The sequence below is a fragment of the Nicotiana tabacum genome, chromosome 22 (genome assembly GCF_000715075.1).
Source record: "Nicotiana tabacum cultivar K326 chromosome 22, ASM71507v2, whole genome shotgun sequence".
Lineage (NCBI taxonomy): Eukaryota > Viridiplantae > Streptophyta > Magnoliopsida > Solanales > Solanaceae > Nicotiana > Nicotiana tabacum.
Genome location: NC_134101.1, coordinates 20000133 through 20015407, shown reverse-complemented (window position 1 = coordinate 20015407; position 15275 = coordinate 20000133). Strand labels below are relative to the sequence as shown.

At 37.1% G+C, this 15275-nt stretch overlaps 1 protein-coding gene across 1 annotated transcript; it reads right to left on the bottom strand.

The window, feature by feature from the left end:
* Positions 1–1628: 1628 nt before the first annotated feature.
* On the bottom strand, positions 1629–2962 carry LOC107812401 (protein MKS1-like). The gene has a single exon (XM_016637494.2). The coding sequence runs from the start codon at positions 2861–2863 to the stop codon at positions 2162–2164; it is 702 nt and encodes a 233-aa protein (XP_016492980.1). The 5' UTR covers positions 2864–2962; the 3' UTR covers positions 1629–2161.
* Between the last annotated feature and the right edge of the window lie 12313 nt (positions 2963–15275).

Below are 15275 nucleotides of genomic sequence, written 5' to 3'. Positions count from 1 at the left end.
TTATTTGACATAAGATGTTTTCTCCTTTTGCTCTTCTTTCTATGACATTTTCAATGGATTAGACAACTTATCGCTGTACATCACATACATAATCAAGTTATAACCAAACGAAAAGATTGAATATAGATTTTATGGGTTCAGTATTTAAGATTTTTAGTATTGAACTCATCATATTTTCAAAGTTATGGGTTCATATTCACTATTTCTTACAATTTCAGTAATTTTTTATCCATAAATTCATACCCTGCCTCGAAAGTTATCGGTTCAGTTGAAGATATAGTGCTAGATACGCGCCTTCCTAAAGTAGTTTGTATGATGTTACACTCTAATATATATGATACTATGCCATAGTTCAAACAAACCTCGATTATTTTTCGATAATTAGAATATGTAAAGAAAGAACTCAAAAGGAAGTTTGTTTGACGTTGAAACACACTACTAGAAATTCGTCAAAAATTGACCAAGGTCGACCGATCAACTTTGGTCGGACAAAAAATCGACCAAAAAACCGATTAAAGTTGGTCGGTTTTTCAAAATATTTTATTTTACGAAACCGACCAACTTTGGTCGGTTTCCTTTGGCGAAAAAATGCAAGAAACTAGTTTTGAGTCCCGCAAAATTTATTTTTCAAGAAACCGATCAACTTTGGTCGGTTTTTTAATTAAAATAAATAAAAATTAATATTAAAAAAATGACCAACTTTGGTCGGTAATTTTACTTTTTAATAAAACTGACCAACTTTGGTCGGTTATTTTCGTGCGAAAATACAATTAAAGAGTATAAATCAAATAAAAGACAGTCTTAAAACAAAATGTACCAATGATCTAGTGGTAGAATAGTATCCTGCCACAGTACAGATCCCGATTCGATTCCCAGATGGTGAATTTTTTTATTACATAATTAAAATACCGACCAATTTTGGTTTTTTTTTTTTTTGCATTTTTTTTTTTTGAATTTAATTGACCGGCCAAAGTTGGTCGGTATGCCTTTCCGACCACAAAAATACCGTCCACACGTAAATGATCGCGTTTTGATCGGTTTTTTGCCATTACCGACCAACGTTGGTCGGTTTTTTTGGTCGGTTTTTTTGGTCGGTTTTTACCGGATTTCTAGTAGTGATACAGCTGAATAAAAATGTTTAATATGGAACTATTTCGGATAATATTTGCTGGTCTGCAATTAATCTAAAGCTGTTCAATCTTTTGGACTAGAATTAGCTTGGGCTTCATGTTTACATGGGCTAAAAAACTTGGCAAGTTGAGTGGATCTTTGTAGAAAAATGGGCCGGATCTACATAGCCCACATAACCCTCGCGGGATAATTGAGAAAAGTTACTGTTGCTTATCATTTCATACCAAAGATAGAACATATAAGTGAAAACAAATTCTGAAATAAAACTAATCTATTTATAAATCGAATTTAATGCATACTGCTTAACAAAGCCATTACATGTATCCCATAAAACGATGTTTTTGTTTCAGTTTTACACGTTTGACTCAGTAAATAATTATTATGTCAAATAGAAGTCTCTTCAAAGCTGCGTACTTGCGTTATTATTGTATACAATATGTTTCCTAGGAATTCGACTAAAAAGCGAAGTAGATGAATCTATCTTTTGCCAGCCCACAAATATCAAACATCATTTTTTTAGCTAAGCTGGCCAACAAACTTTTCGCTTTTTGATTCTTTTATTTATTTATTTTAAGCTTAAGTCAAAATCTCAAAAAGAAATAAATTTAATTTGTCATATCGATAATCCAAACTGCCAAAGACTTTGTCTTCATTTTTTACTTTATTTCAATTTTGAAAAGCACCCTACAATATATTCCGATATAATCGCAAGGAAACAAGGAGGTGAATTTAATAGATTACGGATGTTGTGTTGAGAAATTACAAGCCAAAAAGTATATTACCAAAAACAATGTTGGTATCAAAGACACTAATATGTGTTACGTGTTTCACAAAGGAAAATAGAAATTCTATATATGACCCAAGAGTGCTTCTCCTCAATTTTCGTGAGGAAAAAAAAGATAAAGAACTTCCTACCAATGAGAAGTCTTCCCAGTGAATGTCACCCTTTACAATAATTGGAACTCCATAGACTTGAAATGTGACATTCGAGCAGAAGTCTCCATATTTGTGTTTCTTTCTCAATATATTGTTAAATATCAAAGAGGTTACTGAAAAGGTCTAAAGATGGAGTACCTGGAGACAGAATTATTCTAGGTGAAATAAAATTTGAAGGGCTAGACAAGTAACTATGTCCAAAATAATTCCTGTTACTGTGTAATACAGGACTTAAATCATTGAAAAATCCAAGAGGATTTGGATCAGATAGTGGTGAGAAGAAATTTGATGGTATAGGTGGAAGAGAAGCTGGATTTGGAGATAAAATACCTGGAAAAAGTCCACTACTTCTTTCGACTTCTCTATTTGTCTCTATCCCTTCAACCATTTCAATGTCACAAATTTGTGGTTTTTTCCCTTCTAGGGTTCTTGTTTTCTCTATCGAAGCAAACCTAGCTGCTGGAGATATCGCACCGATATTCATATTTTGTTGAAAAGGGAATGAAGAGGACGAGGAGGAAAATGAGGACGAGGAATCTGGTCCAGGTCCAGTGAGTCTTTGGACTAATGTCATGAACTCACTAGGGTTTGCATGGATTACCTTAGGGGACACGGTGTATATTATAACTGGCGGTCGTGGCGGAGCTTGAGGTGGTAGCTGGTGGTGTTGCTGATGTGGCACCACCGGCGGTTTTCTTATCTTATGTGAATCTTTACGTACTTTAAGAGGTGTTGGCCGGGGGCCTTGGAGCTCTCTTTTCGGCGACTTTCCGGCGGGGTGTTCCGGTGGATCCATTTGGAAATGAAGAGTCAATTATTGAGAAGAAGTTAAGAAGTTACAGGCAATGGTAGATGAGGAGGAAGAGGTGGTGAAAATGAGGGGAAAAGCACACTTGTTTAAGGCAAATACTAGAAAATATAAGAAGGTGACAATAATATTTAAAGGGAGCAAGTCGATGGAGTGATAAAGTTGATAATAATACGAGACAAAAGCAATAAACAATCATAAATTTTATTTTCCATGCAAATTTAATAATCCACTACTTGCATATAATATGTATAGCATTTGTATGTAGGCTTTTAATAATGCCGGTTTCGTATTGTTAGAAAGAGTTGAACTTGTCCAAAAAGAAAAAGGCTGGTGGGAAATAGTCAATTGTGGTGTGGTTTGATGATGATCGACTACAGGTAGAGATTTATATAAATTTAATGAATTTTTTAATATAAATACAATGTTTATTAGTATATATTAAGAAGCCAAGTTGAGATAAGAGGTGGTTCTATAAGCGAACAGCCTATTTAATAGATTGGGATAGTCAATCATAATAGATAGACTAATGATATTTTCCGCTTTGGGTTTAGGCTCGTACGATTTTAAAATGCGTCACTAACAGAGGCGGAGCCAAAATTTTAATTTTATGAGTTCTGAAATTATTACGGAACCTAACTCGTCTAAGTCATTGGGTTTGTAATTAAATATTTATATATATTTAATAAATTTTCTATTATAAATACAACGTTTAAGCAAAAGTGACTGGGTTCGACCGAACTTGTACCTAATGAGCTAGCTCCGTCTTTAATCACTAGGGTCTAAGGCCTACTTACTTATATACCCAGCATATCTCCCGTGTTTTGTCGATATGAGATTTTTTTTTTTGCTAAGGAAAGGAATAATTTATATTAAAGCACTAAAAAATTCTAGTTATTGTTAATACATAACATAAGGATATATCGAATAGCGATTGTCCCAAATCTGTCTTTATTGAAAGCATGTAAAATAAAGGCCGGTGAAATTTCCCAGTAGATTATGTTGTCTTCCTCCATCGTTGTTGATTGCATGGTGCGTCCATACTTTGCTAGAGCGTCAGCCACATAGTTGCCTTCCCTGTAAATGCGGTTTATAGACTCCGATCTAATAGCATCAAGAAGAAAACTGCAATCATTAAGGAGATGTGAGAATCGCGGTTGTTCAATCTTAAATAAATTACATAATATCTGTGAATCGTCGATATGAGATTTATCTAAGATGTCAAGCTATCTAAATTAAGTTAGACATACAGTCTTTGATGCTTCTAGAACAACATGTATTTCTGTTGCTCTTATGTCATAAGTACACAACAACTATTACTACATGATTGACTAATTATTCAAAGTTTACTTCGTCTAAACTCTAAACCGCCACATTGTACCCTCAAAGGGTCCATAATCTCTTAAAGAATTCCAAAGACATGAAACAGATCCTGATCTCGAACTCCAAACTATTTCTAGTCACAAATATTGACATAAATTTAAGCTGAGGAGGGTCGTAACACATTATTTCCTTCTTGTTTCCTTTGCCCTTTTTTCTCCCTTAAGCATGGTGGATGTAGGGCATTATTTTATGGATTCATCCGAACTGATTAGTTTTGGTTCTAACTTTTATTAGTCAAGTACAAATATCTTATTTTGAACTCAATAAATTAAATGAATTATAGTGAAATCCCAAATTCCAGCCCGTAAGATTAATCAAATCCTGAATTGCATATGCCCTTAGGTGTCAGTTAATTATTTAAAAAATAGATAGTCATTGTAATATGTTCTTGTCTGTGTGGTGTACATATATATCTTTAGCAACCAATATTCTATGTGATTATACGTGATTCAGGATTGCAAATATGATCCAAAATATTGCCTAATTAACGTGAAAAAAAGTATAGGGATCGATGTAACTAGAACATTTCTTGTGGACCTTCAATCAGATGCCGTATGGAGACCTCTTTGTTGATTATGAAACTCATTAATTCTAAGAATATTCTAGTATACTCGCCAACTTCTTGATAAGAATTATTGATTCTTAAACTTCTGATATACTGCACATTTTTAGTAATACGACAGAAGCACATATTTGGCAAATATATACTAGGTTTTACGGAGTATCATCTTTGACTTTGCTTTCAATCGTCAGAGAGACTCGTACTTTTTATGTTGAATTTAAAAATATTTTTAGGAGTTTCTTGACTTTGTCTTTATTCTTTTCTTTTTTCTCTTTCATTTTATGAAAATAAATGTCTGAGGCGTGGGATAAAAGTATTTTATTTAAGTTTAAAAAATTTAATTAATTAATTAGGTGAATTTTTCCAACTACAGTTGATTCCCCAGCACTATTTGATTCTCATTAATAACCTACCTTCTCATAAAAAAGAACCAAGCTCATACTTGAGGTAGGGGCGAAGCTACACTCTTGTAAGGCTGGTCAATTGATCATCATTCGTCGGAAAATTACACTGTATATATAAGTAAAATATTAGGATTTTGAGGTATATAACATATATATCGAACACCCTTAATTTGTCGGGGAATTCTTTTTACTTCTTTCAAGTTGAAATATTGTTGGAGAAATTTCTAGTTTCGCCACTAACGTGAGAGAGCGTGTTGAGGCATAATATAATTAAATAATTAAATATTACTCTTTTTAATAATTTAAGCTTTTTAGATAAATTGATCACACACTTCAATATTGATCATCTTTAGACCAATGTGGCTTGCCACTGCTCCCTGTAACCAGTAACGCACTCGTTAGAGTAATAGCTATGCCAAAATTAAAACAATAACATAGGAAATACAACAATCATTGTGCAATAATAACCAACAAATTAGAAAGTTACAAGGAAGTAACCATGTGTAGACAACTTGAAGTAGAAATCAATAACTAAAGTAGGTCTAATCAAAGTAAAGTGATTTGTTGCTATAGCAAATCTTTGCATGAAATATTTGGGACAATCAATGACCTTTTTTGACTTTTCTCGAAGATGTTACTTACACTTAATTCATATATTGGATAAATATTATTCTCGAGATTTTTGGTACTTTTCACACATATTAAGGAATTCACCTTTTAACATTAATTAACAATGAAATTAATCATATTAACCTTAATTTGCTCATTGGAAATATAACAAACTATTCTTAGACTCTTTACTCCAAAGGAAACTTTGAAAAAAAGAAATTAATTTTTTTTTGAAATCTAAAAAATCAAATATTATAGATCATAAAAAAAGATTAAAAAATCAGTAAAAGTGGACCGAAAATAGTACCAGTGAGAGAAAACTAAAGTCAAGAGGAAGGGCCAAGGGCTGAGCCGCATGACTTGACCCATGCAAGACTTAATAAAGTATTTACGAAAGTTGAAGGGTTTGACAAAAAGTGAATGGTCTAATAAATCTTTAAGCCTCATTGGTCAATTGCATTGCCATTTTCAAACCCTTCTAATTTTTCAACCAACAAGAGTAAAGACGAACAGAGAAAATTAGGCCTACGTTCTTAATGGACAAGATCTGCTAGGGATTTGTCTTTCTAGTAGGTTAGATACTTGAAATTCCTTGCTAAGGAAGCTATACTCCTTATATACACCTTGCGATTCCATTCGTACGTCCAAAATTGCCAGTCAAGGCAACTCTACATATAGTGTTTTAGACTCATACTTCATTATTGTCGTCTCGTCCTTTCGAACCTTAATCTTAAGAAATTCTTGAACAAGAAAGTGGTATGCTTTTGGTCTTATGACACGGCATTTTAATTGATGGAGTGCACTTTCCTTTCTCCCTACTCCCATTTCGGGAAGGGAATATATTCAAAACGTCTGAAATATAGTAAATATCATAAAGTCGGATGTAGTAGGGGTTGCAAATCGAACGATACACAGCTTGATTTTGGAAAATATGACACTAAAAGTTGTAGAGCTGGCGTGGTCTTTCACCTTCCTTACTTTTTTTTTCTAATGAAAGGAGTAATTTATAATTAAAAGCATAAGAAGTTCAGTTATTACATAACATAGGGGTAGATCACATAGCGATTCTCCCCAATCTATCTTTATTGAAAGCATTTAAAACAAAGCCCCGAGGAGTTTTCCAGAATATTGTATTGTCTCCCTCCGTTGTTAATAGTTGCATGGATCGTCTTTATTTTGCTAGAGCGTCAGCCACATAGTTGCCTTCCTGATATATATGAGTTATAGCCTCCAATCCAACATCATCAAGAAGAAAATTATAATCATTAAGGAGATGTGAGTATCGGTATTGTTCAACCTTAAATAAATTACATAATACTTATGAATCTGTTTCCACTAAAGAGATTTTTGTGAATGATAATTCCAATCCCACTAGTAGTGCAAGCAACTCAACATGAAGGGCGGATATTGCAGTCGCCTTCTATGCAAAACCCACGACCCGTGAACCATTGTGGTCTCTTATGAGTCCCCCAGTACTACTGGTTTGGCTATTTGGATCATAAGCACCATCAATGTTTAGCTTGTAAAGGCTCGTAGGTGGTGGTAACCACTTTATTGGTACTTGTTGTCTGGGGTTTGAGGTTATTGTAGTCGGAGTGAGTGATATGAATTCTGCTACTTGCAGTATAATGTTCTGTGGCATGTTGTAGTTGAAGTATAGTTGAAGAGGTTAGAGTTCCTATTAATCCATATGTTCCAGAGGATGAAAGGCAATAGGGTGGAGTAGGGGAGTTTTAAAGGAGGCATTTGGTGTGGGAATGTTGGTGTCTTTGTTGCACCTATCCTTCAGCCAATTGGCAAGGTTTTGTGCTTGAGGAATGGATAAATTGAATAAGGTCCAAAAGTAGTAGGAATGTTTGCACGTAAAGAAGATGTGGTTTATGTCCTCCACTATGTCTAGGCAGAATTGGCAAAAGTTTGATTGAAGTATATTTTTTTTGTACAAAAAATCCCTAGTAGGGATTTTATGGTGTACAAGTAGCCACAAGAAAAATATTAACTTATTTAAATACTTGAATTGCCAAATCCAAGAGCTATTTGCAGGGGTGTTCGATGGAAGTTGGTTAGTGATCTGGAGCTGGAGCAAATAGGCTGACTTGGTGGTAAAATTGTCAAGTGATGTTTGGTTCCAGAATGATTGGTCTGGTGTGTTGGTTGAGAATGGGATGTAAATGCGTTTGATTTGTTCTATTGTATCAAGATATAAGAAAAAAGCTAATCTGTCGAGAAACCCCGAATGGTTAGATATTGTCAGTTACTCCTCCGTGTGGTATAGAGGACCCTGGATCGAGTTGCAGAGACAGTTATGATTTGGGATCCAGTTATCATTCTAAAGGTTGATGCTTGTTACATCTCCTAAGTTCCAAGAGAAGCCTGCGTGGAAGAGGCCAACGTCTTTGGACATACTTTTCCATACGTATGAATTAGATGGCTTGGCCTTGTATGTCCCTGGTCGTCAATGCTGAACATATTTTTCTTAAAGAATTCTTGCCCACAAGGAGTTTGCACTCCTATGGAAACGCCATAGTAACCCTGCTGGTATTGCAAGAATTTTATACATTGTTTTATATAGTCCCAGTCCCCCAAGTGATTTTTTTGTGATTACTGTCTCTCAGTTTGCCCCTCTACCTCTTCGGAGTAGGGGTAAGGTCTGCACTAGTGAAAATAGTCGTCACAGTCTGAGTTCCTGCTTTCAACGAGACTTTCTTAGCTTGTCAAACTTTCTCTCATTCACCAGGAAAGTTATCCGGTAAGCAAGATCTTTGATTGATGTGCCTGAATAAGGTTGATCAATGGTAGCTGCTTGGAGCTTTCTCTATACCTTAATTGAACTGCCCCGCTCTTAGCTCGGGTTCTTGCTTAATGAGGCGTCCCTTGTTTGCTCTTGGATTGGACTAAGCGGCAATCCTTACTGTGGAAGCAGACCTTGTCATTCTTCTCCTTCAATGCCAGTGGATAAGTACACTAGGGTTGGAATGCTCTTTTATCAAGTATGTGGATTACTTGATCGATTACCTGATTGCACTAGTCTCATAGCCCTCTCTTTAGCGTCCCGCCATTCCTTCTTGTTAACACAGGAAATCTAACTCATTCTAAGGTAGAGCTCTTAGAGTCCTACTTAAAGTGAAAGGTAGTTCTTTAGTTAAAGCAAGGAGAGCAGAAACTGAGGGAAAAAATCTATGTTCTTACGCGGGATGGGAATAAAGGCTACTAAGAGCGGAACTCACGACCTAAGTACTAAGTAACCTTAGAATAGGGATGCCAATCTTATACAGAAAATACCGCTATCTAAAGTAACCTTGCAGGGGGCTGCGTATAGCATTCTAAGATCTCAATACGAGAAAGAAATCAGACCTATAACCTCACTGCAGTGGCTTGTAGACTTGCTTTGCTGCGGAAAGCTCAAGTGAAAACCTATTAGAACTGTGGGCCTCACCCGTCTACTACTCGACCTTAAGTAACTACAGTTAGGAGGATCCATCCAATAGCTTAATGACTTGCTTGGGTCATCTAAGAGGTAAGGCCTCCTCCGATCGACCCTAACTTTCATTATTGAGCTAAAGGAGTTCCCTAGCCCTTCAAGTTTACACGCTGATCCCTCTATGATGGCATTCTTCTTCCTCTCCGACTTTACGATATTATTCTAGCAAAAGCTAGTCAAGTTTTGAATGACTTTCTAGTCAGATCATTTCTGCGTTTCGGATATGAAGTCTCCTTCACTGCAGTGGCTTGTAGACTTGCTTTGCTGCGGGTGGCTCTGCTACCGATGGATCAAGATATGCTGCCTGACACTACCCTCCCCAGACCCCACTAGTGGGATTTTACTGGATTGTTGTTGTTGTTGTTGTTGTACTGTCTCTCAGTTAACAAGGTGGACTTTTTTTTTTCCCGGAGTTTATCCCCAAAGAAAGTTTTGTTGGATACGGTCTATGTGATTCCTAGTGAAGATTGGTAGGAGATGGTTTTGCATGTAATAGTTGGGGATGGTGGCCAGTTCTTCCTGCCATGTTGAGAGTTTTTGCTTTCCAGCCTGATAGTTTGTTGTTCATTTTATCGATGATGAATTGCTAATCCTTGTCTTTGGGGAAGTGGTTAATTAGGTAGAAGCCAAGGTATTTACCAAAATTGGTGGACTAGCAGATGTTTAGAGCATTAGTTAAACAATCTTGTGTGTTTATGGGAACAGTTTTGGAGAAGAATACTTTGGATTTGGCGAAGTTAATTTTTTCCTGACTAGAAATGAAGGGAATTGAATATAATTATAATAATGTTGGCGTTTTGTAGGTCAGCACGAGAGAATAAAATAAGGTCGTCCGCAAAAAGCAGGTGTGAGACGAGTGGTCCAGATCTGCTGATCTTGACAGGCATCCAGTCTCCGTTGACTGTTGCTTGGTCAATTTAGTGGGATAAAGACTGCATACATATGATGAAGATGTAGGGAGAGAGGGGATCTCCTTGGCGTATTCCTCTTGATAGTTTAAAGAATTTTATGTGCTTACCATTTATCATGATAGAAATGGAGGAGGAAGAGATACAATTCATGATTAGGTTAATAAGGTTGGTGGGAAAGCCTAAGTTGTGGAGTGATTTGCGGATGAAAGACCATTCAAGTTTGTCAAAAGCTTTTTCAAGGTCTAGTTTAAGCATCATGTTACCCCTACGTCCGGACATGCATTTGAAAGAGTGGATTGCTTCTTGCACTATGATTGCGCTATCAACAACCCTTCTTCCCAAAAAGAAACTGCACTGATTAGGACTAATTAGGTGTTTGAGGAATGGGCGTATCCTATTAATAATAATCTTCGTTATGGCTTTATAAACAGTGTTGCGGAGCCTGATTGGTCTATATTGAGATATGTGCTCAGGTTTTTTAACTTTTGGAATGAGCATGATAAAGGTGGTATTTATCTTACTTGAGATAACTGTTGATTCAAAAGCATCTTTACAAATTTGGATTACAGCGGGCCTGGTGGAATTCCAGTGTTTTTGAAAGAAAATTGGATGTAACCCATCTGGCCCAGGGGCTTTAAGAGGTTTGAAGGAATTAACGGCCCAACTTATTTCTACCTCTGAAATGGTCCTGGATAGTTGGATATTGTCTTCTTCTGAGAGAGCATACTCATAAAGTTCGTGATGTATATTGTTGCTATAAGTAAGCTAAGTTGAGTAAATAACATTGTAGTGATTTGAGATTATTAAATTAATTTCTTTATGATCGTAGGTCCAGTTACCTACATAATCATTTAATTCTAGTATCATATTTCGTCTTCTCCTTTGGATAGTAGAAGTGTGGAAGAACTTAGTGTTAGCGTCGCCCTCATTATTCCATTGCACGCGAGATTTTAATTTCCAAATATCTTCTTCATTTTTCAGGAATAAATTATATTGGGCACGAATGTCATTTTCAAGATTTTGGTGAAAGTACGATTCAGTGGTATTGTCCATTTTTGAAGATCAACTAGCCTTGCTAGTAGAACTTTTTTTTTGTGGAATATATTTCCAAAAGTAGACTTGTTCTATTCTTTGACATAGTTTATAAAACTTTTTAGAGCGTTATGGTATATGAAGGAATGGTGCCAGTGGTGGTTAACAATGTTATTAAAATTCGGGTAGCTAAACCACATAGTTTCCAACTAAAATAAATTTTTAGGTCTCGATGTTTTTGAAAGGGATAACAATAGTGGGAAATGGTATGAATGAGTTCGATGGAGGTGTGTGATTATGGAGTCGGGGTGTAGACTAAGCCATGAGGGGTTTGCATATAAGTGGTCTAAGCTTTCAATAATTAAGGTGCTTCTAATACTCATTAGGTTTGACCAGGTGAATCTGGATCCCGTAATGCCCAGATAAACTATATTGATATTTTGGAGGCAAGTTAGCAGTGCATTGGCACGACTATTATTAATAGAGTTATCACCGAATTTATCAGCGGCAGATGTAATTTTATTAAAATCCCCACATAAAATCCAAGGTTGTGCATGGGATACAGATAGTTGCTCTAAGTTTTCCCACAATATTTTTTTGTTGTTAAACCTAGTACTAGCATAAACCATTGAAAGAATCTAGGGTTCGCTTGATGGACTTACCTAGACATTTACATGTATCTCCTAGTTGGTGACAGCAATGGGGTCCACCTGAGCAATTTCATGTTCCCTGCACAGCATAATCATCCCACCTGAGCAGCCAATAGTATCTACATGGAGCATGTTAGTGAACCCTAACTTCAGCATTAATGCCTCGTGGGCTGGCTCCTTCATTTTTGTTTCATTGAGACAGACCATAGTTGGGTTATTCCATGAGAGAACTTCTCTGAGGTTCCTCAAAAAGTCAGCTCCATTGGCTCCTCTACAATTCCATAAGAGTATCTTCATTAAAGGACTGCTTTGGGTTGTTGATCTCTCTCGATGAGCCTTAATGGGATTCAGAGCAAGAGACAGTTGCAGGCCGTTGGGATTTTCTGGTGGTAGTACTTGCTCCCTCGTAGTTGGAACCATCACAATGGAGTAAGATAAAGGATCTATGGGGTATATCCTCATGTTTATAACCAACTTCATAACCAATGGTGAAACACTGATGAGGAATTTTCTTTCAGAGTTTTGGGTCAGGGTGAGGGTTAGTGGCTCCATTATTATGATGTTCCAGATAACTTGACCGAGGATGCTTGCCTGAAAAGGTCCTATGTCCGTTGTCTCTGGTGGTGATGGTGGTGTTTCCAGTCGTTGTTACTCCTCTAGGAGAAACTGTGGTAAGGGTGGAAGAACCTGTTCTTCCTCATATGGTTCTAGCAAAGCGGGATGGAGAACCATAGTTGGTGATGAGCTCCATGAGTTGGGTGGTGGGGGCGTATTCCATCGTTGTGGTAGATCTGTTGCCTATTGGGTGGTTGCCGCTGCTTTCATATCTAGAATCTGGTTGTTGAGTTCCAGGGTGATAAATTCTTGAACTTGCAGTAGTTGGTGTGCATGTTGCATGCTCATGTTGGAATGTTGCCCTTGGGAGACATAGTGGGACAGTGTGTCCGTGTTCTCAATCAACAGTGTCACTTGTTGTATCAAGAAGTCGTAATTCCAGTGTCGTGGGAAGTTTTGGGATGGGGCTTTCTCCTGTGATTGAGGTAGTGGTGCTTGGAGTGTTTAGCTGTAGAATTGTTGGTGGTGTAGGTGGAGATTATTTTCTTAGGCTAGTAGGAATTGATAGGGGTTGTAATAGCCGCTCATAGGGTGGTTGTACCTCATCGGAACAAAAGGGGCTTGGAGGTAAAAGGTTTGAGTGATAGAGTGAATTTGGGTGTCCGATGTATGAGGGAGGTGATGAGTTGGGAAGGGTGCATGCTGGTAACAAGTATCGTTCTCGAAATTTCTCTTGCTAGGTTTCCCGTAGCTCCGGCGTACGTTGGTTCTTAGCGGTAAGCAAGGCATTTTCCTAGTTAGGGGTTTGAAGGATTTCTGCCTTGGGTTGTAGTATGAGTTAGTTTGAAGTAGTGGTAAAATAGTGAAGATAGGATAAGGGTGTGATTATAGGCAGTGGTAGGAAGTCATCATTTTGATGGGGGTTGATGGGATTTGACCGGCCGGCGATTGAGTGTTGTGAATCCAAATCGGACAGAGGTAGATTTAGAGTTGTAGTATGCACCTGCTGTGCATTTAATGCACTGTTAGTGGTGATCATTGGAGGCCTAGTTGTGGAGGGGTTATTTATATCGAGGTTTGATTTATTTGGGTAGATATATTCGGGTTGGATATATTTGAAGTGTACTTTTTTGGATAAATATTTGGGTGAAATATTTGTTTCAGCAGGGATATTTATTTCAAGTGGTGTAGTAATAGTAGTGGGGTATTTGAATTTTGTTTGCTAGAAAGGTTATATTTGGATTGTAGGGGTGCAGGGGTGATAGGATTGTTTTGGGAGGGTGTAGGTGTGCGTGTAGGTATTACTTGATTTGGTAGTATCATAAGTGTGGTTTAGGGTAGTATGAAAGTACAAGGAAGGGGTAGTGTGTGGGGATGTGAAATGTGGTAAGTGTTTTGGTGTTGATTTGGCCACGTATTTTTGATGAGTCACCACGTGGATCCTTTACTTACAGGTATATTCCTGTGCTCGTTTTGGGGTGGTGTAAAATCCACATGGCTATTTGGACTTGAATGACGTGGCTTGAAATTAATGGGAGAGAGTGATTGAGGGTTGTGGATGCTGTGTAAAGTTTTTGGGGACTAGGTTGATTAGTCTCGCTATTTAATCATGTTGGTCCTGTGGAGTGTCTTCTACTCCGGTGGTTTGATTTGCCCTATTTTTTTTACTATAGAGATTTCTTCTTCACATTTTTTACTAATGTTGGATGGAGTTTTCGTGTTTGAGTATTTTCTTTTTACTTCTCCCTTGCTTGCATCGTTTCTGTTATTTTCTCTTGCTGCATTGTAGTCGACGACCGGTACTGGGAGTGGTTGCTGATTGCTGGCCTGCTCTTTTTCTTTTCTTTTTGGGTATACCACTATTTTCCAAGGTCCTTCTTATGTTCCTGGTTGTGTTCTTTCTCCATTTATTGGGATTATTGCTTGTGTTTCCTTCTTTATTGTGCATTGATTTCGTTTATGCCCTAAGCATCCACACAGTGTACATAGTGGGTTTGTGTCTTTATAGTGTATTTATTGGAGATGGGTGCCCAGCAGCACTGATATTGGTAGAGTTTGGCCTATAGGTGCCAGGATACAGAGCCTTGCATACCGACATCTGCTAGCTTGGGCCGTGCAATTATCGATTTTAAGTAGTGTTCCCAGCATCTGACCAATCCTTGATAGAATTGTGTTGTCATAAAACTCAGTTTGTAAGTCTTGCAATCGTATCTATATTATGGCTATGAGTGGTTTTGCCTTGTATGGGTTGAATTTCGGCTCCCATTGTCTTACTGATAAATATTGTGAACCAATAAGCCACAGCCCCTGTTGCAGAGCTTTATTGTAATTTTTTGTGAAATAAATTTTATAAGATAGAAATCATTACCTAGATCTATTAGATTTAAAGCTTCTGATGACCTCCATAGCCTATGTATTTTTTCCTTTAGTTGAATATATCCTAACCTTCTCCTAAGCAGCTTAATGATGTGTAACGATCCAATCGGTCATTTTGGGAATAAGCGCCATGTTTGGCGGCTTAAGGTCTCAAAAAGTTTCGTAATGTGTATTATGACTTTTGTGTGTGGTCGAGATTGGTTTTCAGATGATTCGGGATTTAATTGAAAGAACAATTCTAATTTTTGAAGCTTAAATGAAAAGAGTTTACCGGAATTTGGCTTTTGTGTAGACGACTCCAAAATGACATTTTGATGATTTCAATAGTTTCGTATGCTGATTTTGGACTTATGCATGTGTCCAGATTTAGATTTGGAGGTCCGTAGGATAATTTGATATATTTTGACGAAAGTTGGAAAAGTTAAAGTTTTGAAAGA

Coding starts and splice junctions, on each gene's coding strand:
- LOC107812401 (XM_016637494.2), bottom strand. CDS start 2,863: ATGGATCCACCGGAACACCCCGCCGGAAAGTCGCCGAAAAGAGAGCTC.